Source organism: Elephas maximus, chromosome 7 (assembly GCF_024166365.1).
Source record: "Elephas maximus indicus isolate mEleMax1 chromosome 7, mEleMax1 primary haplotype, whole genome shotgun sequence".
NCBI lineage: Eukaryota > Metazoa > Chordata > Mammalia > Proboscidea > Elephantidae > Elephas > Elephas maximus.
In genome coordinates this window covers 91,587,352-91,614,341 of record NC_064825.1, presented here as the reverse complement: position 1 = coordinate 91,614,341, position 26,990 = coordinate 91,587,352, and the positions used below count along the sequence as shown (strand labels likewise).

The window sequence follows — 26,990 nt, the reverse complement described above, 5'->3', positions numbered from 1 at the left end:
TATGGTCACTGTTTATGTTGGTGAAAAAAGGTATTTGCAATGAAGATGTTGTTGGTCTTGCAAAATTCTATCATGTGATCTCCAGCATCGTTTCTATCACCAAGGTCATACTTTCCAACTACCAATCCTTCTTCATTTCCATCTTTTGCATTCCGATCACTAGTAATTAACAGTGCATCCTAACCGCATGTTCCATCAATTTCAGACTGCAGAAGTTGGTAAAAATCTTCAATTTCTTCATCTTCGGCCTTAGTGGTTGGTGTATAAATTTGAGTAATAGTCGTATTAAATGGTCTTTCTTGTAGGCATATGGATATTATCCTATCACTGACAGCGTTGTACTTCTAGATCTTGAAATGTTCTTTTTGGCAAGGAATGCAATGCCATTCCTCTTCGAGTTGTTGTTCCTAGCATAGCAGACCACATGATTGTCTGATTCAAAATGTCCAATACCAGTCCATTTCAGCTCACTAGTGCCTAAGATATCAATCTTTATGCAGTCCATTTCATTTTTGATGATTTCCAACTTTCCTAGATTCATACTTTGTACATTCCAGGTTCCGATTACTAATGGATGTTTACAGCTCTTTCTCTCATTTTGAGTCATGCCACATCAGCAAATGAAGGTCCTGAAATTTGACTCCATTCACGTCATTAAGGTTGTCTCCACTTTGAGGAGGCAGCTCTTCCCCAGCTGTATTTTCAGTGCCTTCAAACCTGAGGGGCTCATCTTCCAGCACTATAACGATGTTCGTAAGGTTTTCACTGACTAATTCTTTTCGGAAGTAGACCTCTGGGTCCTTCTTCCTAGTCTGTCTTAGTCTGGAAGCTCAGCTGAAACCTGCCCTCCATGGGTGACCCTGCTGGTATTTGAATACCAGTGGCATATCTTCCAGCATCATAGCAACACGCAAGCCCCCACAGTAGGACAAACTGACAGACACGTGGGGGTTTATAATTGGAGATTCTAATCAAAGTTTCCATGAGCTTGTTTTCCTATAAGACGTTCAGGGAGTCAGCATATTTGCTCACTGATCTTTTTCTTTTGGGCCTCATAGGGTGCGTAACCTTTCCTTACACACAGCCATCCATCCTTCACTGCAGCCATCTTATGCTCCTTCTTTCTTGTACAGCCTCAAGAAACTTGTCTTTGAAACCGCTACCCCAGGGCTCATGATACTAACTGGCGTCCACAGCTCCACTGCCATATTCCAACGACACTGGCTGTGGGGTCCTTAAGCACCCATCAAAGTTGGAGGTCCCATCAACATACTCACCCTTTTTCTTACTTTATTATGCCATAAACTTATTGTAGAAGCCCATGACAGAAGTGACTGTCAACTCCTTATAGAGCCATGGAGGAGAAAAGTGGGTCAAGAATCATTCACACCAGTAGCAAGAATGAAACTGCAAGTTTATTTGAAGGTATAAAAATTAAAAAACAAAACCAAAACCTAACCCACAAAAAGCAACCACACACAACCTTTCCAGTTTACATTAACTTTAAACATCACATCTTACTTATTAACCACTTTATTTGCATTGAAAAAAAAAAAAACGTCGATTTCAAGGTAAAGGGCTTCGAGTCAGGTGGTAAGGCAGGGAACAAAGCAAAGTTTACTGCTAAAATAAGAAGGAGGAGCTGACCTCATTTAGGGCAGAGATGGTTTTCTCGTTGGTGTAGATTTAGGCAAGGTATGAAAAAAACATCCTGGTTGGAATGAGTTATAAAATATTGCTGGCCATTTATTTGCCATCTTGAGTAGGAAACAAAACAAAACTGCAGCTTTGGTGTCCTATTTATATACTTTAAAAAACATTCATTAAAAAAATCAAATCTATAATAAAAACGTCCCAGTGTTTGTTTTTAAAAAACAACATTAATAGGCTGCGCTTATCTACTAAGACCATTTGTTTTTCCTAAGATGCCTGGAAGCAGAAATGTGGATGAGGTTAACTCATTGCACAATTAATTAAAATTAGAATCCTTTCCTCCAAACAACTTCCAGAGCACCACAAAAAAGCAGGGGCCCTTCAAAGGGAGGGATAAAACCATTCTGACTCACAGTAGATGAAATGTCCTGCCAGAGTTTCTAACACGCCTTGGCTGCCATCAAAAGTTCCTTCTTTATTGGATTACTCAGAAAATAACTCAAGTGCTGTTTTAAAAATCAAAGAAATAAGCAACTAGGTTCCTTTTCTTTTATTTATTAATTTTTTTAAAATCACCAAGTGGTTAGCTTTCCTGTAAAATACTTTGGATGTGGATTAAAAAAAAAAAAAAAAGCCTACAGAATAGAATCATTGAACGCCACCTCATGCCCCCCTCCCCCGCAGGCTCCATCTTAATAAGCATCAAACAGGTTACTAAACATGTCTTCTACTATTGAAAGAGGCCCTGAAGGGGCAGGAGCTGCCCAGAGTATCTCCACCTGGTTCCAGTTTTGTTCCCCATTAGTCGGTGTGGTTTCTTGCCAAACAACGCAGGTGTTTCTACACATTATTCCCCCGGGGCTGGCTGGGCATAGAGAAAAGCGAAACTAGCACAAACACAGAGGCTAGGAACTGAGGGAGAAACAAGTTCCTCTTCTGCATCCTTCAAAAACTTGATAAATAATAACCTCAGAGTGCGACAATGCACAAGTGCCTGGCACACAGGTTAGTCTGCAGTGACTCGTTAGCACCGGGCTCGGCGGGGCAAAGGCAGCATCTCTTTTTGCATCTTTCTTTGGACCTCGCTGAAAAAATAAAAAGGCAGCTTTCCTATACACATATAAATAGTCCCTTAACTAGAAGGGAAAAACATAAACACACTATTTCAAATGCATTTCTGAGAGATTTAAAGAAAAAAAAGTCCAAAGGGGAGACCTTGACTCCACATTGTCTATTGTTCACAACTCTTGGAGGAGAAACCACTGGGGCCAGTGACGGGTATACAGGGGACGCAGGTACTTGGGAAGGGGAGCACGTGCAGCTAGGAGGCAAGAGCTCACACAGGAGGAACTGAATATTGCTCTTGCTTGTGTTAAAGACCACAGTACCAAGTCCATTTGCAAGGTCAAACAGACTCTGAGTGTTAAGGGAACTTAGGAGGCCGGTGTTGAGCTGCATGAGTGGGCGAGGCAGGCTGGGTGTGGTTTATAGTGACAATGAAGCCAGACCAGGTTCTTGGGCAACTAAAGTTGCCTCCTATCCCTTGGCTACAGGCAGCTGACTCAGTTGGGAGGGTCACAATCTGAGTCAGGGAAGGGACTGTGGAGCCAGGCAGGGCCAGGCTCTTGGCAGCCTGCACTGTAGGAGCTGTGTGACCTGGGATAAACTCGTGGCAGGGGTTCACTATCTATTCTGGGACAAGGCTGATGACAGATGCTGCTGGACAGAGCTTTCCAAACGAGGATTCTCGGGCAAATTCTTAAACCCAGAATCCATTTAGAGTAGGCAGATGGCTTTCAGGGTCATTCACAAAACCGAAATGATGCTGCTAATAGGGGCACTACTCATGTCAAATGTATTCTTCAGCGACTGCCTCCCCTGCCCGAGTGCCATATGTGGGATGGTGCAAGGCAGCTTCTGGACGTGTACCTAGACTCCTTCCTGGGCAGCCGTCCAAGGATCCCTTGTGGCAGGATCATCCAACCCAAACCCCAAAATGAACCTCTAAGGTAGCAGCCCAGCAGGGAACTGATCCAGTGTCTACTGTCCTTCTGAACATCCAGCATGGCACAGAACACTGCTTTCTCAAAGACTGCTTAAATACTGTTTGTCCTGTTGCCTGCAAATTTACGATTCCCAGTGAGAAGGATTCCAATTATAACAGAAGAATGATGGGAAGAGGGAGATTGTGATCCTGGGCCCTGAAGAAAGAGTGGCTTCCTGGGACAGGTGCAAAACACACCGTATGTCAACTGAGAGGTCAGAAAAATGCCAGGGCGCCCTCCAACAAACATACCTGAAATCTGGTGGACGAGGGCAATGGAGAGACAGCTGACACCCCAAACTGCTCCTTGAGACACTCAAAGAGCCCCCGTGAGCACCCATTGTTAGCACGGTAACAAGTCAGAGCAGATTAACCCATATGGACTTTGGAATAACTGGATTTTTTATACTTCTTCGGTACCCTGGCTGGGCAGAGAGTCCCTGGGCTCCACAGTGCCCTCTGGAGGCCCAGGCTGCCCCAGGCTGTGGCCGGTGTCTTCCATGCTCAGGAGGCTGCTGGGTGCCTGGGAGCTGGCGCTGTTGGCACTCCCTGATCGGGAGCGGTAGGGGGGCAGGTCAGCTTGGTTCAGGGACTCAGTGTCGGAAGAGTAGGGTGGTGGAGGAAGGTCGTACCACGCAGGTCTGCAAAGGAGAGAAAGGTTGGGGTGGGAGGAAAGGGAAGAGAAGGCATTAGAGCCAAACTGAGAGGCCACATGGAACCAAACCCAATTTCAGTCCATTCCAGAGATGATGCTTCAAAAGAGAAATGAGATTTCTCCCTCCAAGTGCAAAGGCAATTCAAGGATAAGAAAGCTGGCAGTATGAATAAGACAAAGGGAATAAAAAGGTCAGTGTGCTCTGGCTGGCTAGTGTCAACTGGCCAGTGCCAAAACCACATCTTTGGGTGGGCCCAGAATGAGGTTGTCAGGCAACTCCCTCAGTTCATCCTGTGGGGGGCTTTGCTCCACCAGTGGGGGGCCTCACAGCGAAGCAGCTGGGTTGGTGTTTCAACTGGGCCCCTGGTGGGTCCACAGAACTTGAGGTTCCTAGTGAAAGCCAACTCTTCCTGGCTATGTGAACTTGGGTGAGAGGACATCCTCTCAATGCCTCAGTTTCTTTATCTGTAAAAGGGGATAATAATATCTCGCTGGAAATGAAATAACTGCACAGAAAAGACATTTTTTAAAGCTCTCATTTACTCAAGTCTTACTGCGAGGCAGGCACCAGCCAGGTAACTTCCATTCATTACCTTATTTAATGCTCACATGAATGCTATGAAGTAGGTATTACTTTTATGCTCATTTTACTGATGAGAAAACTGAGGCACAAGGACATAAAGCGGCTTGCTTAGCACAGCATCACAAATAGCTAGCAAGCAGCAGGGCTGGGATTTGAAACCAGGTATTCATTCCATCTCCAGAGTCAGCCATCTTAACCTTATCCTACACAAAAACCAAAACCAAACCCACTGCCGCCGAGTTGATTCCAACTCACAGCGACCCTATAGGCAACTGCCCCATGGAGTTTCCAGGGAGCGCCTGGTGAATTTGAACTGCAGACCTTTTGGCTAGCAGCCATAGCTCTTCACTACCAGGCCACCAGGGTTTCCTTACTAGAACAGTCCAAATGAACTGCGTATGAGTGAGAACATCGTTAGGTGAGTGAGGCTCTGCACTGTTACAGGCTTATTTTGCAAAGAGATCTTTAAGACACACCCCTGCCCCCCAAAGCTTTGTTTCCCTTCTATAAAGAAGGGAAAAATGAAGATTAAATAATGTAAGAGCTGCCCACTGGAGAGGGTCCAATGAAGAGCCCTGTCACCCCAGGAGCATGGCCTACAAAAGGCCTAATGCCACACACAGCATGTCCTGGGCACAGGGGAAGAGGGATGCTGAGCCAGGGCCCTGAAGGATAGGGCATGGGAACCACAGAACCAAAAGGGACTCGAACAGCCCTGGACCAGGACCTTCCAACGGTTATTTGGGTGGTACTTTTGAGGTCACAGAGAGGGGAACGAGGATGCTGAGCAGGCGGGATTCTGGGTCTATTTCATCTATAGAATGACAGCTTTTTGGCTTTATATAGTGGGGTTTCTTGTACAATTCTATTTGAAACGAGGGCTCTACTGTCTAAAAGAGCTCAAAAGGACCTATTCTCCCCCTTTAATTTTATAGATGAAGGCAAGCAAAATTAAGGAACTTACTTGCTCGTTCATTCATTCATTCGTACATTCATCCATTCGTTCAGCAACCATTCACCAAACCTCTAATATGTACTGGGCACTACTTTGCAGTGCAGGTGGAGCCCCGCAGCTAGTATAACATTACCGGGCAGGAGCAGGGCTCTAAATTGGCCAGGCCCCTAACTGAATGTGCTCAGACAAATCCCAGAGTCTCAGTCTCCAAGCCTGTAAAATTGAGGCAAATACAGAACATCTCTGTATGAGTCTTTGGAAGGATTAAATAACATGAGGCATGTGAAGTGTTTTGCAAGGACTCAGTAAATGTCAGATGTTGCTGCTGCCTACAGCAGATATATCCAGGCTCTTGGCAAGACCCAGGAACCCAGGTGTGTGCAGATACCCCCCAACTAGGCAACCCCCTAGTCTCTTCCAGCTAGCACTCACCTTTGGTCCAGCAGGGCCTCCGAGTAAGAGGGTGGGGAGCCTACTTCAGAAGCATTCTGCTCGGCTTGGCTGGCCACGTACTGGATGCCATTGTTGACGTTGTAGGTAACGTTGCAGTGGTGGGGGTGGTCCAGGACCACCAGGCGAGAGAGCAGGACAGGGTGCTGCAGCCGATGCACGGGGAGCGTCATTAGGTTGTTCCGCTTCCGCTGGTGGTGCAAGACCAGTGCCAGCAGGGCCACCACCAGCACGAAGATGACGGAGCTGCCGATGATGGCGTAGGTGATGCTGGGGTAGTACACGAGCTGGTTCTCCGATGTCACGAACACCTGCCCGCTGCCCGGCTCTGTGAAACCCAGAGGGGAGAGAAAAGGAGAGAGGGTTCCCAATATGGTTCAGCCTTTGGCTTCAAAGTTAGCCCCAGGGCTTGTACACGAATGTTCATAGCAGCATTATTCATAATAGCCTCAAAGTGGAAACATCCCAAATGTCCATCAACTGGTTAATAGCTAAGCAAAATGTGGTACACATCCATACCAAAACCAAAAACCCACTGCCATTGAGTCGATTCAGACTCATAGCAACGCTATAGGACAGAGTAGAACTGCCTCATTGGGTTTCCAAGGGCCATCTGGTGGATTAGAACTGCCGCCCTCTTGGTTAGCAGCCGTAGCCCTTAACCACCATACCACCAGGGTTTCCTACATCTATACAAGGGAATGTTATTAGACAATAAAAAGGAACAAAGTACTCATATGTACTAGCATATGGACAAGCCCTGAAAACAGTACGATCAGTGGAAGAAGTCAGACACAATGAATGTATGATTTCATTTATAAGAAATGTCCAGACTAGGCAAATCTATAGAGGCAGAAAGTAGATTATATGTCCTAATCACATACGTCCTATTTCACAGAACATATTGTGGACGTTAAGTGCTGCATGACCGTATAACAAAACATTTGTCATTTCAATCATTTGTAAGTGTACAAGTCAGTGACATTAATTTTATTCACCATGTTGTGCAACCATTGCCACTAACCGTTTCCAAAGGTTTTTCATCACCCCATCACCTCCCAATCACAATTCACTGCCATTGAGTCAATTCCAACACACAGCGATCCCACAGGGTTTCCAAGGCTGTAAATCTCTAAAGAAGCAGACTGCCGAATCTTTCTCCCACGGAGCTGCTGGTGGTTTCAAACCGCCAACCTCTTGGTTAGCAGTTGATCAATCACTTTAACCACCGTGCCACCAGGACTCCTTCCCGTCATCTCAGTGCCCCTTAAACAATAACTCCCCATTTCCCCCTTCTACCCACCCCCCGTAACCACTAATAAACTTTTATCTCTTATGCATTTGCCTATTCTAGGTATGTCACATAAGTGGGATCATACAATATTTGTCCTTTAGTGTCCCTCTTTTAAGGGAGATGAGAAATATTTGTCCTTTTGTGTCCCTAACAAAACCCCCTGGGCAATGTGCAGGCATCTCCTCAGAGGTCATAGGGCAAAGGTCTGGTCCACAGCCCACCCCTGCAGGCTGCCAATGTTCACCTCTCTGCCCGTGCTAATGAGCCACGCTTCAGGTACTCAGGTAAGCGGCTTCTGAGTTGGCAGGACGCACTCGACAACCACAGTAAGGTCCAGGCTGGCATAGGAAATGCAGAGTCTTTCTCTGTAGAAAGCTGGGCACTCCTCATCATGGTGGAAGAGCCACCCCTACTCACTGCTGTGGCCTGGCTGGGAGAATAATCTAAGTACAGCCCGAGTGAGTCAATCTGAACACTAGAACCCTGTGCTGTTCCAACGCTCAAGCAGTGAGGGAATTTCAGTGGGTCCAACACATCAGTCTTAGAAGAAATACAACCAGAATGCTCCTTAGTAATGAAGATGGGGAGACTCTGGCTCACTTCCTTTGGACACATCATCTGGAAAGACCAATCATTAGAAAAGAACATTATGTTTTGTAGTAGAGGGTCAGCGAAAATGAAAGAAACCCTAAATGAAACAGACTGACACGATAGCCAAAGCAGTGGACTCAAACACACCAACGATCACGGCGATGGTGGAGGACTGGGCAATGTTTCATTCTGTTATACATAAGGTTGCCATGAGTTGGGGCTAACTCAACAGCAACTAACAACAACGACAGACCAAAATGTGGACATGAGGCAGCAACTCCTGGCTGCATGTACCCTGTGCCCTGGCCCTGTGCTAAGAGTGCTTTACCACACCCCATGCCACTAAATGTGGGTCTGTCTTGTTCCTCGCTGTATCCCCAGGATACACCCCTAGGATGGTGCCTGGCACATAGTAGGCACTCAATAAATATATACAATTCAACGGAAAAATTTTTGTTTATTCACATACACTCTGGTGGTGGTGTTCTGTGTGCTGTCAAGTAGATTCCAACTCATGATGACCCTATAGGACAGAGAAGAACCGCCCCATAGGGGTTTGTAGGCTGGAATTTTTTTTAAATCTTTATAGGAACAGATCACTGGGTCTTTCCTCCCATGGATTGGAGCATAGTGAGTTCAAACTGTTGACTTTTCAGTTAGGAGCCGAGCACTTAACCATTGTGCCACCAGGGCTCCTTATACACCCTGGCAGGTGCTATTATTATCCCCGTTTTTCAGGTAAGCAAACTGACTCGGGTGAATTAATTTGTCTAAGGTCACATGAGAAATAAGTAAGAGGAGGCAGGACTGGAACACAGGTATTTCTCCTTCAGAACACCACATGCTACAATACACACAGCCTCTGTTCTTTCCTGATATATTTCCTGATTCCCAGAATAATCCTAACCTGAGATAAATGAATTCCTTCCTCCTTGTCATGGGTTGAATTGTGTCCCCCCAAAAATGTGTGTATCAGCTTGGTTAGGCCAAGATTCCCAGTGTTCTGTGGTTGTCCTCCATTTTCTGGTTGTAATTTTATGTTAAAAGGATTAGAGTGGAATTGTAACACTACCCTTACTCAGGTCACCTCCCTGATCCAATGTAAAGGGAGTATCCTGGGATGTGGCCTGCACCACCTTTTATCTCTCATAAGATAAAAGGGAAAAAAGCAGAGAGCTGGGGACCTCATACCACCAAGAAAGCAGTGTTACGAGCAGAGGGTGTCCTTTGGACATGGGGTCCCTGTGCTTGAGAAGCTCCTCGACCAGGGGGAAGACTGAGGACAAGGACCTTCCTCCAGCCAACACAGAAAGAAAGCCTTCCCCTGGAGCTGACGCCCTGAATTTGGACTTGTAACCTACTGGACTGTAAGAAAATAAATTTCTCTTTGTTAAAGCAATCCACTTGTGGTATTTCTGTTACGGCAGCACTAGATAACTAAAACACCCCTAAGCTCTCTGCTTTCCTTCCAGGGACATCTGAACATGGACCAAAAGCAAAGAAGATTCTCCAAGTTCCTGGCAGTCACCGGTTCAATGACTAGTTGCACAAACAGAACTAAGTAAGATCCCACCTGAAAGGCAGAAGGGTGCTGCCGAACAAGTAAGGGAAGGGAGCAGTTTTGGATTTCTCTGGAGACAATCAGCTGTCTGGGGTTCTGCACGTGTACATTTCAAAATTTACGCTTAAAATAAAACATCCTCTTTATTTTATGACCTCCTGCACAGAGTTGCGGAGTCACAGAGGGGTCGGATCTTGGGCCATCATTTCTAGCTGTAGGAGCTGAAGCAAGGTATTTAAACTTTTATGAGCCTCAGCTACCTCACATTTAAAATGGTGGAGGTGGTAGTTTAGTAACTGTACCGACCTCACTGGAATACTGGGAGAATAAAGTATAATTCTCCATGTAAGGTGCTGAGCACAGTACCGGGCAAAAGTTTGAAACTACTTGGTTAATGGTAGTTCTTGAGAGCAGTTGTGGATCGTTGGTAGAATTCTCACCTTCCACCTGGGAGACCAGGGTTTGATTCCCGGCTAATGCAACTCACGTGCAGACAGCACCTATCTGTCAACGGAGGTTTATGCGTTGCCATGATGCTGAAAAGGCTGCTAACTGAAAAGTTGGCAATTTGAACCCACCCAGCAGCTTGGTGAGAGAAAGACCTGGCTATCTGATTCTGTAAACATTACAGCCTAGAAAACCCTACGGGACAGTTCTACTCTGTCACATGGGGTTGCTATGACTCAAAAACCGACTTCATGGCACCTAACAACGACATGATGCTGGACAGGTTTCAGCAGGTCCAGACTAAAATAGACTAGGAAGAAAGGCTTGGCAATCTACTGTTAAAAAACCAGCCAATGAAAACCCCACGTATCACAATGGTCAGATCCAAAACTAATCATGGGGATGGTATAGAACTGGGCAGTGTTTTGCAATGGGGTCACCATGAGTCAGGGGCCGACTAACACCACCACCACCAACGCTAGCTCCTATTCACATTCTTATCACCACCAACTTCTCTGGACCCATGGCAGAAGCTGAGAGCTCCCTTCAGGGGTCGGGGGTGGCAGACGATCAGGATGGACTGAGCTTCTTTCCAGTGAGAAATGCTCCTTAAAGGAGGAAAGTGGCTGAATTTTCACACTGAAAACAAATCAGGCCAGAGCTTTTAAAACCCGGACTTCTGTGTAACCACTTGCGGTTTTAAGAACACACGCGGGACCCCTTTAAAATGAATAGAATGCAAAATGCCTGTGGGTCTTAATGGTCTGGCTTGTGGGTCTTAATGGTCTGGCTTGTGTCTCTGAAAGCCAGCTCTCTCCAGATCTGGCCACTTTGGCAGGCGAGACACAGTAGGCACATTTGCTGGAGGAATTATGACGTTACGTAACTTGGTGATGCCTGGTCTCGTTTTTGCTCTGTGTGTAAAACGTCATCTTGTATTAATTCATTAACTTGGTCCACTTCTCCTAAGAGCTTAATGAGCCTCCTGGCCAAATTACTAATATCAGAGTTGCCTGGGACCTCAGCTCCAAGTGCATAATCCATGGATAATGAAGTTTCCATTTTTTTTGGCTCTCTCTCAAGCCAGTGCCCTCATGCTCCTCTGTCAAACAGCTTGAGCTCCTGGCCTCTATCTGCGGCTTCCACAGCATTCACTCCACGCAATCTGGTTTCGATCTAGCAACCACTGTACTGTATTCTCAAGCTTGCCTTGAGCTCCAGCTGCCGCCTGTGGTGGAGGCAGCTGGGTTTGCACTACTCTAGGGGTGCTCTTTGCCTCAGAGTTGTCACAGATTGTGTGGTTATTACGACGGTTTTCTAGCAGATGGCAGCCAAATGTCTTGAGGAGGAATGCCTTTTTCCAATTTGCACAGAGGCGCCATTAGGACTAACGAGGGAAGAAAGCAGGCGACGCTTGTGACTTGGCGTGCCTTTGCTTCCAAAGAATTCCCTCTTCCAGATGCAAAGTAAAGTTCCAACAGGACATTGTTTTTCACCCACCAGACTGGCTAAGGCAAAACGTGATTTCACGTTCTGCTGGTCAGATCCTGGGGAAACAGGTATACTCATTCATGCATGGCTGGTGGGAGGGTAAAGTGGTGCAAACCTGGAGTGCATCAGAGAAGCCAGAGTGAAAAAGCTTCGTAGTATGTGATTCCAACTATATGACATTCTGGAAAGGGCAAAACTACAGAGACAGTAAAAAGACCAGTGGTTGCCAGGGTTGCAGCAAAATGCCCAGGGCATTTTTAGGGCAGTGAAACTATTATATATGATACTGTACTGATGGACACATGACATCATGTATTTGTTTAAACCTAAACCAAAACCAAAAACCAAAAACCAAACCCGTTGCCGTTGAGTCGACTCCAACTCATAGTGACCTTATAGGACAGAGTAGAACTGCCCCATAGGGTTTCCAAGGAGTGGCTGGTGGATTTGAACTGCTGACCTTTTGGTCCGCAGCTGAATGCTTAACCACTGCGCCACCAGGGCTCCAAACCTATAACCAAACCAAAAACTAAACCTGTTGCCATTGAGTTGATTATGACTCACTGTGACCCCATGTGTTACAGAGAAGAACTGCTCCATAGGGTTTTCTGGGCTCAAAAAAAAAAAAAAAAAAATTTTTTTTTTTTTAATCTTAATGGAAGCAGATCACCCAGCCTTTCTTTCATGATACCGCTAAGTGGGTTTAAACTACCAACCTTTAGGTTAGTAGTTGATTGTAAACTATTTGCTCCACCCAGGGACCTTGTCAAAACCATAATAAAAACCAAACCCATTGCCGTCGGGTCGATTCTAACTCGTAGTGACCCTACAGGACAGAGTAGAACTGCCCCATAGGGTTTCCAAGGCTGTAATCTTTATGGAAGCAGACTACTGCATTTTTTTTCTGTGGAGTGGCTAGTGGGTTCAAACTGCCTTTTGGTTAGCAGCCAAGGGCTTTAACCACTGTGCCACTAGGCCTCCTTTGTCGAAACCACAGGACTGTACAAAACATGAGTGAACCCTAATGTAAACTATGACTTTTAGTTAATAAAAAATGTATTAATGTTGGTTCATTAATTGTAACAAATGTACTACACAAATGCAAGATGTTAATAAGGGGAGTAGTAGTGTGCAGGAGACAGGCAGTATACGAGACCTCTCGGTTACAGGGCAGTTCCGCTCTGTAACACGGGGGTTGCTGTGAGTCGGAATCCACTCCACGGCAATGGGTTTGGTTTTTTGGCTTAGTGGGTGTGTAGTAGTATCTCACTGAAGTTTTCTTTTGCATTCTGTAATAACTAATGATGCAGAGTTTATATCTTCATATATGTTCTTTATATCTGCACATCTTCTTTAGAGAAGCGTTCTTTCAAATTTTTTTGCCCATTTTTACACTTTTTTTTTTGTCTTGTTACTGTTGAGTAGTGAAAGTCCTTTGTATGTTCCGGGATACAAGTCCTTTATCAGAAATGTGTTTTGCAGATTTTCTCCCAGTTTGTGACTTGTCTTTTCATTTCTTTATAAATTCTTTTATAGTCTACGTTTTTTGTATTCTAGCCAATAAATCTTTGCCCAACCCAAGTTACAAGTTTTATAGCTTTAGCTCTTAAATTTACATTTATAATCCATTGCAAGTTAATTTTTGTTTATGGTACAAGAAAAGGTTGAGATTCTTTTTTTCCTCCTTTTAGACATCTAGTTGTTTTCAGCGCCATTTGTTGAAAAGCCTCTTTTCCTGTTGAATTATCTTGGCATCTTTGTTGAAAATCAATTGACCATACAAATCTGGGTCTATTTCTGGACTCTCTATTCTGTTTGGGTGATCTATACACCTATCCTTATGCCAGTAAGTGTGCTGATAACTATAGTTTCAGAGTAAGTCTTGAAATCAGGTAGTGTGATTCCTGCATGCCTTCTTTCTTTCTTCCAACTTGAACTTTATTGCTGATTATAAAGACCCATGCTAATTACGAAAATTAAAGTAATATGGAAATGTCCCAAGCAGAAAAAAAAAAAAAAAACCCCACATAAGTCCACCAGAGAAAAATACAGTAATAGTTTGTAGACCAGGAGTTGGCAAACTTTTCTATAAAAGGGCCAGGTAGTAAATATTTTATGCTTTGTGGGCCATACGGTTTGGGTCATAACTACTCAACCTGCTGTTGCAGCAGGAAAGCGGCCACAGACAGTATGTAAACAAGTCAGCATGGCTGTGTTCCAAACAAACTATGAAAACTGGGCAGCAGGCTGGATTTGGTCTGCTGGCTGTAGTCTGCAGATCCCTGGTGTTGATCCCTCAAAACTGTTCTCTGTGCGTCCACACACACATACATTTTTCTTTAGCTATATAGATATTCCTGCGTTTTGGACATCTTTCCTTCTCCATCCACTCTTTTTAAAAGAGTAGCTGTGTAATAACTTCAGTATATAGATACAGCAGGATTTGCTTAACCAACCCCCTACTGATGTACATTTTGATTGTTTCCCTTTTTTTGTGATTATGAACAATGCTGCAGCACACACTTTAGTAAATTCACCAGATCATGCCATGAGGAGTCCCGGGCTGGCACAAATGGTTAAGTGCTCAGCTACTAACCAAAAGGTTGGTGGTTTGAATCCACCCAGAGATGCCTTGGAAGAAAGGCCTGGTGATCTGTTTCTAAATATCATAGCCACTGAAAATCCTATGGAGCAATACTACTCTGAAACACAGAAGGTTGCCATGAGTCAGAACTAACTCAATGGTGATTTTTTTTTTTTTTTCTAAGTGCCATGAAAAGAGAGAGGGCCAGGTTTGCTTTGCTTACCACCATAGAGTCCGAGCCCAACATAGGTGACATAGGTGCTGAATATGTCAGTGACCTTTGCTCACTGGTGCAATGGTTTCCTAAGACAGGTTCTTTAGTTGCTGGTCCTTTCCCTGAGCATCCAGTGTCCCAGGTTTGAATGCTGGGGGCTATCTTTAACTCTTTCTTTTCTTGTCCATACCGACCCACCAACTGTGGCCAATTTCTGCTTTGCTGCATTTCTTCTAACTCTGGCCTCATCTCCATCCTCGCCACCACACCCAGGCCCAGACCAGTAAAAAAGACCTCCTTGTGGGTCTCATCATCTTCAGCCTTTGTCCTCCAATCTTTCTGCAACAGTCCCACCAGTTTACACATTAGCCAACACGGTCTGACTGTGTATTCTTGTAAAACTGTGAAGATCAAGGACATTCAACAGCCCACACCACCGTCCTTGGCTGGTATTCGCAGACTCTGCAGTCTCCCTGCCTTGGCTTCTCAGCACCAAATCCCAGAGGGTGTCGAGAAGAAAGCCCAGATGTGAACTAAATAATACTAATAGTAACCACCCATATTTGCTTTGCACTCAAAAACAAAGAGTAATAGCAACAATAGCATAACAGTAACTATCATAGCATTACCCCATCCTAGGCAGTATCTTACGTGCTTCACACATATTAACTGCTTTCATCATTAATTACACCATCTCTAGTGCCTTAAATGTCCACAGATACGTCCAGCCAGAACCTCAGAAAGTGACCTTATTTGGAATAAGGGTCTTTACAGATATAATTAAGGTAAGGATCTTGAGATGAGATCATCCTGGATTCAGGTGGCCCTAAGTCCAATGATGAGTGCCCTTATAAGTAAGACAGAAAAGGAGAAGACATGGAGACAGGGGAGAAGGTGACATGAAGATGAGGCAGAGGCTGGAGTGACGCAGTCCTGAGCCAAGCAACACCAAGAATTGTCTGCTGCCACCAGAAGCTGGGAGAGAGGCATGGAACAGAATCTCCCTCAGAACCTCCAGAAGGAACCAGCCTTGCCAGCACCTCAATTTCCGATTTCTGGCCTTGTGAGAATTGTGAGAGAATAAATTTCTGTTGTTTTAAGCCATCAAGGTTGTGGTAATTTGTTCCAGCAGCCCTGGGAACTATTACACCTTCCTATGAAATAGACCATTTTAGAGATGAAGTAAGGACGGGTTTCCTCCATTGAGGAAGTCGGGGAAAGAGATTAAGTAACGTGCCAGTGTTCAATACACCTTAGTTACTATTAATAGCAATTATTATACCTACCAAGTGGAGAAACCTGGAGGAATCTAGGTAATCTCATTCCAGAATCTGTATTCCTCACCCACGACTTTATTTCACTTTTCACATGTGTCTATTTCCCCATTAAGAGAAATTTTTGGTGGGCAGAGGCCATGCTTTATCCTTCTTGGAGCCCTACTCAGGGCCAACTGCAATCTTAAATATGCAAGGTATTCAAAGTATTTTTTGACATGAATAAACTGATTTTGAAACATAAAACCCAAAAACCAAACCCAGCGCCATTGAGTCGATTCCAACTCATAGCGACCCCATAGGACAGAGTAGAACTGCCCCGTAGAGTTTCCAAGGAGCACTTGGTGGATTACGAACTGCTGACCCTTTGGTTAGCAGCCGTAGCACTTAAACCACTATACCACCAGGGTTTCCTTTTGAAACATGGTGACATGGTAATTCACAATCTCCTCAAAAATGAGCTACAGGGAGAAAAACACTGACTAAAAGGGTGAGGGGACCTTGAGGCTGAGGACTGAACACTGGACCTCCAACTTCCAATCTTCCTCCTATATGCACGATTTCACTTCATTCTTATGGCAGCTCCGTGAAGTATGCTGTTTTATTATCCCTATTTTACAGATGGGGAAACTGAAGCTCAGAGAGGTTAAGTAACTTACTGAAGGTCACAGAGAAAACAAGTAGTGCACTAGTATTTGGGTCCAAGAGTCTGATGCCAGAAACCATCACATTGTCCCAAGTAGCTCTCTCTGTTTCTCTCCTCACACTTCCCATTTTTCCTGTCCATCTGCTGTCCCCTACTGCTCTTGCAATGAGGGCCCTCTCCAATTACTCCAATAGAGACTAGACTCGAATCAATATAGTCCAATGCGTCTTTTGTGGGATGGCAAGAGGTTATTTCATGGGAAAAGATACCATGGCTAAACAAGTGTGAGAAAAACTAGATGAGACCAGTTAAATTCCCTTTTTTGTAGCTGTTCAGAGTGTGGGCTCTGGCACCACATGCATCTGAGTTCAAATCTTGATTTTGTTGCTTATTAGCTGTGTGGCCTAGGGTAAGTTACTTTATGTCTCTGTGCCTCAATACCCTCTTCTATAAAACAAAATAATAGTGGAGCCCGTCTCATACAGTTGTTTTGTGGATTAAAAGAGAAAATACATACAAAAGTGTTTAGACAGTATCTGGCACATAGTAAGGACTTGACAAACCTTACTCATAATTAATAACTATTATTACAGGACTTTTCAGAGCCTTTATTAGACAAATGTGCATAGTGACACTTCATGAGAGGACATGTTATTTCATCAACCTTGGTGCTACGCTGAATTGGAGACAGCACATAAAAAATTCCAGATTAGCACATTCCAACATACTAGAAGCTGTCCTTCCACAAATCAGATAGAGGCATTCCTGGCCTTTGGGTATACAGTCATGTGTCACTTAACATCCATGACATATTACTTGAAACAGGGCGTTAATATGTGATTTGGACGTTGTGCAAACACCATATTTTAAACACTCAGCAAAAAGACATGCCTAATTCATGAGCAATAGCATTCACTGATTTTCTACCTTTGTGTTGTTCAATAACCTTTTGTTTCACTTCCAAATCCATACTTCTCCTTGGCCTCTTGCTGCTGCTGTCAATAGCACTGGTTTTGCTTGGGATACATGATGCACTTCACGGTAACATTTTTCAAAGAAAATTAAACAGAGAGATAGCTCTATAGCACTCGAGACATGTGATACATGAGATTGGATGCTGCTGCCTACGAGTTGAAGCATATACTGTTGTACAATGAACTTTTTATCTGGAACTAAAATCCACGTTAAAATAATGATAGAAAGTACAGTACAGTACATATGTAAGCCAGTAATATAGGTATTTATTATGACTATCCAGATATAGGAGCCCTGGTGGCACACTGGTTAAGAGCTTGGCTGTTAACCAAAAGGTTAGAACTTTTTTTTTTTTTTAATCAATACATATTTAATATAGGTTATATGTATAATGTATCATACTTTGGGCATGTTATCAGGAGGGATCAGTCCCTGGAGAAGGACATCAAGCAGGGAAAAAGAGGAAGGCCCTCAAGGAGATGGATTGACACAGTGGCTGCGACAATGGGCTCAAGCAACAATTGTGAGGATGGCGCAGGACTGGGCAGTGTTTCGTTCTGTTGTGCACAGGGTCGCTATGAGTAGGAACCAACTCGACGGCACCAAACAACAACAACAACAACAACCCTTAAATATGCCTGGCAACACAATCGCTTTATATACAAGCGACAGGAGATACATGTGTTGTGGGCAGGAAGCTGTTGCATTTGTTACGTTGAGTTATACCTGCTAATGCCCCATTCTCCTACTGGGATTTCTGAACTCTACTATAAACTTATGGGACCATGGACCATGGACATGAACAGATGTTATGCAGTGTGTGGCTGTACTGTTTGGAGAAACTTTATGGCTCCAGGGGCCAACTTAAGAGGCAGAAGTTGAGAAGGGACAATCTCAGCCCCCTCCCCTTCCTGAGCTGCCATAACCCCACCTCCTGAGCCCACATCCAGTTAAGGCTCAGCATGACTTTCCCGACTAAAGCCTCGCGACTAGAGCCTCCCAACTGTGCAGCCAGCTCCTGGCGTGTGACACCAAAGGCCACATCCAGGAAAGCTGCACAATCTCCACCTCTGACAAGAACCAAGTAGGAAGCAGGTGATCTTGTTCAAACTTGCAAGGAGCCCAAAGCTGCCCTGGTTCTGTTCTCCGGTTCTCTGAGTTCGTCATGGCCGCTGCATAATCAGTTCAGCAGGCTACTTCTGCCCGTTACACCTTATTACCTGACGAAATGCTGAGTGTGCACACATGGAACTTCGAAAGCTGTAAAGATTCTGAATAATTTAGGGAAATTGGCTGATAACAGAAGCCTTACAAGTGGGGATCCCAAGGGGGGCTTTACTGACCATGAACAAATTCACAGCTTCTTGTGATTTCAGAAGATCCGAACACAACCACTGCAGACCTCAGCACCCTGGAGGAAAAGTCTCTTTGTTTTGCACACACTGCAGCCCTTGTGTGCTGCTAGTCCCCAAGCCAGCTGGGACAAGGATGCCTAGAAGAGGAAAACAAGACACACTGGATCCCATTCCACTGGTCTCACCCCTTCGGGAGCAATGGAGAATGAAGAAAACTAGAGATATAAGGGAAAGATTAGTCCAAAGGACTAATGGACCACATCTACCACAGCCTCCACTAGGCCAAGTCCAGAACAACTAGATGGAGCCCAGCTACCACCATTGACTATTCTGACAAGGATCACAATAGAGAGTCCCAGACAGCTGAAGAAACCCTGAGAGTATGGCTCCCCCACACCCTTTCAGCTCAGTAATGAAGTCATTCCTGAGGTTCACCCTTACAGCCAAAGATCAGACAGGCCCATAAAACAAAACGAGACTAAAGGGGCACACCAGCCCAGGAGCAAGGACTAGAAGGCAGGAAGGGACAGGAAAGCTGGTAATACGGAACCTAAGGTTGAGAAGGGAGAGTGTTGACATGTCGTGGAGTTGTTAACCAACGTCATAAAACAATATGCGTACTGATTGTTTAATGAGAAACTAGTTTGTTCTGTAAACCTTCTTCTAAAGTACAATAAAAAAGAAAAAAGACACACCTGATCCCAATCAGGACTCTGCTCGCCAGGCCCTGACTGATCTCTGGTACACGTCCCATGTGCCATGTCACTGCCTGGACAACCATAGCAGAATCCACACCAGGCGCCCTGCCCCACTCTTGCTTTCTAGTGTCTTTTCCACATAGCAGCCAGGATGCTCCTTTTAAAACATAAATCCATTTACATCACTCCTCTGCTCAAAATGTAGCTCCGTATAAAGTCTAGAGTCCTCACCATGGTGCAACCAGGAACCAACCAGTTGCTGTCAAGTCAACCCTGACTCCCAGCGATCCCTTGTGTGTCAGAGTAGAACTGTGCTCCATGGGGTTTTTGATGGCTAATTTTTCAGAAGAGATAGCCACGCCTTTTTCTGAGGAACCTCTGGGTGGACTCTAACTTCCAAACTTTAGGTTAGCTGCCCAGTGCGTTAACCGTTAGCATACCCAGGGACTCACCATGGCCACAAGCCTTTAATCATCTTTCCCGATTCCCACTCCAACCTCCACTCCTGCCCCTGCCCGGCTCTGTCTGCTGCAGACACACTGGCCTCCTCGCTGTGGTGCCCAAACACATCAGCGTGTGCCTGCTTCAGGGCTGTCATGGATTGAATTGTGTCCCTTAAAAAAATATCTTTCAACTTAGCTGGGCCATGATTCTCAGTATTGTGTGACTGTCCACCATTTTATGTGATTTTCTTATACTGTTGTAAATCCTAACACTAAGAAGGATTAGCGGCAGTTATATTGATGAGGTCTACAAGATTAGGTAGTGTCTTAAGCCAGTCTCTTCTGAGATATAAAAGAGAGAAGCAAGCAGAGAGACAGGGGACTTTGTACCACCAAGAAAGCACTGCCAGTAGCAGAGTGTATCCTTTGGACTCGGGGCTCCTGTGTGGAGAAGCAACTAGTCCAGGGGAAGACTGTTGAGAAGGACCTTCCTCCAGAGCTGACAGAGAGAGAAAGCCTTTCCCTGGAGCTGACATCCTGAATTTGGACTTGTAGCTTACTAGACTGTGAGAATATAAATTTCTCTGTGTTAAAGCCATCCACTTGTGGTATTTCTGTTATAGAAACACTAGATAACTAAGACAAGGGCCTTTCTTTGCCCTTGCTGTGCCCTCTGCTCAGTACACTCTTCCCTGGGGCATCTGCCTGACTCACACCCTATTCCGTTCAAGTCCTAGGCCAATGTCAGTGGAGGGCTCCCTGGGTGCTTCTCACCCTCCATCACTGATTCCTTACCTCTTTATCTGTCTTCACAGTGCTTATCGCTGCCTGTTGCTGTCTTATGCAGTTCTACTCAATTGTCTCTCTTTCCCAGTGGAATGGAACTTCGTGAGGGCAAAGCCATATCCTGCTTGTTTGCTGTTGTACCCCCAATGCCTAACAGTATTCAGTAAACATTTGTTGGGGCAAGTGGACAGAGCATCTCTAAACCCTGTGGCCCCTTCTAGGGAGGCCTTGGTCTCTGCTTGTTGTTACTCTGACCAGAAGCACTTGTGATCCACTTTTGAAAAATCAGCCATTGAAAACCCTATGGAGCACGGTTTTACTCTTAACAAACATGGGGTCACCAGGAGTCGGAATTGACTGGATGGCAACTGGTTTGGTTTTTTGGTTTATTCACATATGCTATGGTGTAGTATGAATGAGCATAAAAACAAAACAAAACAAAACCTGTTGCTGTCAACTTGATTCCAACTCATACAGCGACCTTACAGGACAGAGTAGAACTGCCCCATACAGTTTCCAAGGAGTGGCTGGTGGATTTGAACTGCTGACTTTTTTGGTTAGCAGCCGAGCTCTTAACCACAATGCCACCAGGGCTCCCAGATACATCCAGTTCAAAGGAGGCAGAGCGCATAGTGGCTAGTACAGCTTTGGGAGTTTCACTGACGGGGTTAGCATCCCGGTTTGGCCATGGACCACGTGAGTGGTCCCTCAAAGCTGCATTGGTAGAATCGGAATTTAAAACCTACAACCACACAGAGTTAATACGAGCATTAAAGACTACTGTTTTAAATTTGAGCCAAGTGAATCGATTGTGAGATTGCATCTGTGACTTCCTTTTAACTGTATCAAAGCTCTGATCCCTTCATGCTAGATTTAAAAAGGGCTGCGTGAGTGCTGAATGGCAGACAAGAGGAAATGCTAAAGAAGAGGAGCCAGAAGAATGGCGAGGATTCTTAGGAATACAGAGGCTCTAGCCTTTCACCTGTCAGTTTGTTGCACTGTGGTGGCTTGTGTGTTGCTACGATGCTGGAATCTATGCCATGATGGGCAGGTTTCGGCAGAGCTTCCAGACTAAGAAAGACTAAGAAGAAAGGCTCAGCGATCTACTTCCAAAAATCAGTTAATGGAAACCCATGGATCACAAGAGAACGCTGCCCAATGTAGTGCTGGAAGATGAGTCCCTAAGGTTGAAAGGCACTTAAAATATACAGTGGCCACACCACTGCGCTTGAGTGTACCAAGGACTGTGAAGATGGCCTTATGTAGTGCTTAAGGTCTCCATGAGTTGGCACCAACTCAATGGCAACTGACAACCACCACCACCACCACCTCCCAGGACGTTTTCTAAGAATGCAGGAACGAAGTCTGGCTGGAGGCGCCTTCATTCTTCCACTTACTAGGCTGCAATCAGGTAGGTGTTGGACCCTGTGCTTGGAGCTGGGGATTTGAAAACCGCACAGGCCTAGTCCTGTAAACGCTCATAGTTTCGGAGTGGCCCTGGGGGCGGGGGAGCATTTCAGCCCGGCACTCCTCCTGGGATTATCTCTATGGCTACTTTTCTCAAGCAGCGGAGCTTAAAGGAACTGTGTCGGCCATGCTAAACCAAGGGCATTCCACATCCACCTCCCTTGGGCCTGGCCCTCCTTTGTGGATCACTATTCCAAACACACCTCCTGTTCCAATTTAGATGCTTATTGAAAAAGTTTAATTTAAAGGGCAGACTGGCAAATGACGGAATCAAAAGAGAAACCACGAAAACCTCAGTGAACCATTACCATGGCAACTCTAGTTTCTAAAATTAACTGAAAGGAGGGTGATGGAAAAACTTGAGCTGCCAGCCTGCCCAGCGTCAGACAGACCACAGCAGGAGCCACTGCTGGCTTCTGGCCAGAGGGAAATGGGAAAGGGACCCATCTGCCAAGACAGAATTAGGATTCTAGGACCATTGAGAGCCAGGAGACAAGAGCTGGAAGATTAAATTCAAAATGAGAGAGAGAGAGAAGAGAAAAAGTTGAGTCGAGTTCTAAAACTGAAGACAGATGAGGCAGATATCCTCCTGGGAATTTTCAGTCATTCCCATCCCAAGAGACCAAAGGCTTCACCATCCTCCCTACCCCCAACCTATGTCTCTCATTGGGCCAAAGCGGGCCTCCCAGAAAGGCACTGTACTCACCCCCTTTCAACAAGTGCTATGGAAACAGTGAAGTGTTACCAACCAACCAGTTGCTCTCCAGTTGACTCATGATGACCCATGGGTGTCAGAGTATAACTGTACACCACAGGGTTTTCAACGGCTGATTTTTTAAAAGTAGATTTCCAGGACTTTCTTCCCAGTAGCTTCCGGATGGCCTTGAACGTCCAACCTTTTGGTGAGTAGCGCAGTGTGTTAACCATTCGTAACCACCCAGGGACTCCCAAGTGTTACCAATGGCCCCTAACTTACAAGGGGCCCCAAATTTAAAAGTTGCTTATCAACAGGGGAGCTTCTTGGTATGGAGGAACCCACCCCTCAATGATCCCAGAGCTCTCTGAAGCCATGCTAAGAACCACTGTATACCCTCAGAGCACGATCCACACCTCTGATGAGGAAGGGTGCCGATGATAACCCAGAGAGTTAAACAGTTAATGGCCTCTTTGCTATGAAACAGTCTCAGGGCAGTTACAGAACTGGCTGGAGAGTAAGGTACTAACTGGCTATTTAAAGGAGGAAAGGGCAATTTTTAATAGAAATTCACATTGCTACCCAAACTCACTGTAATTGGGAGCTAGGGCCCGGGTGGCCTTTTTAGAACTCTGCTCAATTGTGTAATTACTTAAAATATGTCAAGAGCTGCAGTGGCAGTGGGGACGGGTGGTTCTTTGCTACCTCTCCTACCGTGACAACAAAAAGTCAAAGCCAATGTAGGGACCGCAGGGGAGGAGTGTGTGACCGGGCAGTGAGTCCCCATATTGGGATCAATGTTCTTATCAATCTAACCAACAAAGGGGAGACTTCTGAGGCATTACTCTCCTATGCATCAAGTGGCTTCAGCTGACCCAAGCTCCTGCATATGACATTCTGGGCTGCTCCCACCCTGGTACACATAAAATGCATGTAAGTGCCTCCTGGAATTTGCTGAATAAGGAGGGCTGTACAGAATTACTATTTCTATTGCTTACTGTATCTATTTACCTGGAGTGTTCAGTGGAAGCTGCAAAATTAAATGCGTAGCAAATGTTCTTTGAACCCCATGGTCAGTTGGTTGCTGGACCAGTAATAAGGCTTGGTGAGTTACAGTACAACGGCTTATTGCGCCTGCCATGTCAGCGGCCAGAGTGAAATACTGCTAACTCAAGCAAGATGCTTGATCAGTTTGTTAGGGCAGGATAATCACACACAAATGGCATTGCAGGGCAAGGCTAACCCTAAAAACTGGGGAGAGGAAAGATCTACCAAGCTTCCGTTAAGGAGGATGGAAACATTTGGAAACGGACAGCGATGGCTGCATAACATGATGACCGTAACTAACGTCATTGAGCTGCATACATGTAAAAAATGTTGAAATGGCAAATGTTTTGTTAAACATAGACTTACCACAATTAAAAAAAAAATTAACTGTAGCAAAGCATAAAACAAAAATCTACCTCAGGTGTGCCATTGTCACCACAAATGAAATCTCATTAGTGGGAGCCGAGCAAACAAATATCATCATCAAATATCAATTACCATCCTGCCACAGCACCACCAGCCACGCAGCCACTAGAGCTGGAGCCTTGGGTCAGTCTAGGCTGCTTCCTTTCCTTTTCCACTGCTATCAACCACAGGCAGGTGCTACAGATTCTGCCTCCCAAATCTTGGACAAGTTACCATCATCTGTTACATCATTTACCACATGAACCTCCCAGCTGCTCTTCCAGCTTCCAGTCCTGCTCTTCTCCATTTTCCACACAGAATCCAGAAAGCTCTTCTTAGGAAGGCAGTAAGATCATGGCATATCCCAGGCATTAAACCCTTTAATGGCTGCTCACTGTACTCAAGGAGTACCTGAATGGTGCAAATGGTTAACACAATCAGTTGCTAACCAAATGGTTATGGGTTCAAGTCCACCCAGAGCTGGACTTGGAAGAAAAGCCTCCTGATCTACTTCTGAAGTCAGCCATTGAAAACCCTATGGAACACAGTTCTACTCTGACACACATGGGCTCGCCAAGACTCACAGTCGACTTTATGGGAACTGGTTTGTTGTCCTGAAAACCTAAACTCTTAACTACAGCCTAGAGAGGCCTCTATGATCTATCTGGCCCTTATCTTTTCTACAGTCTGATTTTGAGCCATAGGTCCTTGGATTGAGAAAACAGTTTGTGCTCGACTATAAACCTAAAGGTTGGTGGTTCAAACCCACCTAAAGGCACCACAGAAGAAAGGTCTTGCGAGCTGCTTCTGTAGAGATTACAGCCAAAAAACCCCTATGGAGCAGTTCTACTCTGCCACACATGGGTCGCCAAGAGTCAGAACTGATTCAGCAATGGGTTTTTTTTTGGTTTGGATCTTGAGGCACTCACCTTCTAGCGCCCCATGTGCTAGCCCAGGGGTTGGTAAACTCTGGCCTGCTGCTTGTTTTTTTGTAAATAAAGTTTTACTGGAACGTAGCCATGCACATTTGTTTATGTGCTGTTTATGGCTCTTTTGTGCTACAACGGCAAAGTTAAGTAGTTGCCACAGAGACCATATGGCCCACAAAGCCTAAAATATTGGCTGTCTGGCCCACCCAGGTCTAATTTTGGTTCTGTAAGTAGATAAACACTGTAACAAGCAATGAGCTAAGTGGTGTACCAGCTTCTCTCGTCCAGTTTATGCTAGTCTCTCTCCTGGGAAGTCACTCTCATACACAAAAGTTGGCAGTCATGATAAGGTGGCTGTTATGTACTGAATGTGTCCCCAAAAAGATATGTTTTAGTTCCTAACCCCTGAACCTGTGAAAGTGACCTTGTTTGGAAATAGAATCTTTAAAGATGTTACCAGTTAATACAAGGTCATACTGGAGTAGGGTGGGTCCTAATTCCATCTGCTGTTGTAATTGCCTTTGAGTTGATTCCGACTCATTGCAGCCCCATGTGTTACAGAGTAGAACTGCTCCATGGGGTCTTCTTGCTGTAATCTTAATGGAAGACTACCTGGCCTTTTCTTCCACGGTGCCACTAGGTGTAGGTTCAAACAGCCAACCTTTAGGTTAGCAGTTGAGTGCAAACTGTTTGTGCCACCTAGAGACCTAATCCCACCTGAGTGCTATCCTTATAGAAGAGAAGACAGAAAGATAGACAGAGGAAGGACAGCCATGTGAAGATGCATCTACCAGATGCAGGGACTACCAGAAGCTGAAAGAGACAAGGAAGGATCTTTCCCTAAAGCCTGAAGAGAAGGGGCCTGGCCTAACCAACACTGATTTGGACCTCTAGATTCCAGAACCGTGAGACAATAAATTTCTATTCTTTAAAGCCACTTGTTTTGTGGCACTTCATTATGGCAGCCCTCGGAAACCAAGCCAGAAACTAGAACTGCTACAGGAAGCAAATGGAGAAGTCAAAAAAGGCGAGGGTAGCCAGGGAAAGTTTTATGGAATAGTGAGCAGGGTCCTTTAAGAGATCTATTATTTTCAGATGTGAGCCGGGGCTACTGCAATGTTCGTCCAGGAAATGCAAACTGGGTCTCAACCTTGGATATGTAACACCTGAGTGGTTAAAAACCTGTTTGCATTCTGCCACCACACCTCCCTGGGTAGCTGAGCATACTGCCTGTCTCCAATCCTGTCTTCTGAAGTGCTTGGATGTCTCCTATTTAAGCTTCCTGAAAGGAAGACTTGGTGAAGCGTTTTAATGTTCTCCAAGACAAGACACTGGGGGCTCCACTGCAACACCAGTGGGCCTCCTGGGTAGAGGGTCACTGAACCTGGCTGTTCCATAATAGATTAATAACCACAGGGTCTTGGGCTTTAGAAGATTCAGAGTTACCTGGTAGTTCTTTAGAGAGGAAATAATAACCAAGTATCCCCAGGGCCGGCTTTTGAATCCCTGTCTACCTGTCAAAAGCTCTCCAGACACTTAAGGCAGGCTGGAGACTTTGAGAAAGCATTTTGAAACATTAACAGGGCTGTGTTAAAAAAAGCATGTGAAGAAATCAAAGCCTCTGTTGCTGATAAGGGTCCAAGCTGCCTCCCTAGGAAGAGGGATAAGGGGGCTCATGTGGGCAGACGCGATACAAAGGTGAATCCTGTGGTGGGCCAAAGGAGAACACACTCCCTCATTCACTAAACA

At 45.1% G+C, this 26,990-nt stretch overlaps 1 protein-coding gene across 3 annotated transcripts in view; it reads right to left on the bottom strand.

The window, feature by feature from the left end:
* Window positions 1–1,106: 1,106 nt before the first annotated feature.
* Window positions 1,107–26,990, bottom strand: part of LDLRAD3 (low density lipoprotein receptor class A domain containing 3) — a 300,845-nt gene continuing 274,961 nt past the window's right edge. For all 3 annotated transcript variants that reach the window (XM_049889421.1, XM_049889422.1, XM_049889423.1), the window contains exons 5-6: window positions 6,323–6,668; window positions 1,107–4,338 (exon numbers count right to left, since the gene is read on the bottom strand). In XM_049889421.1, the coding sequence (XP_049745378.1) occupies window positions 4,101–4,338; window positions 6,323–6,668 (584 nt within the window). In that variant the 3' untranslated portion in view covers window positions 1,107–4,100. The remainder of the gene's footprint in view (window positions 4,339–6,322; window positions 6,669–26,990) is intronic.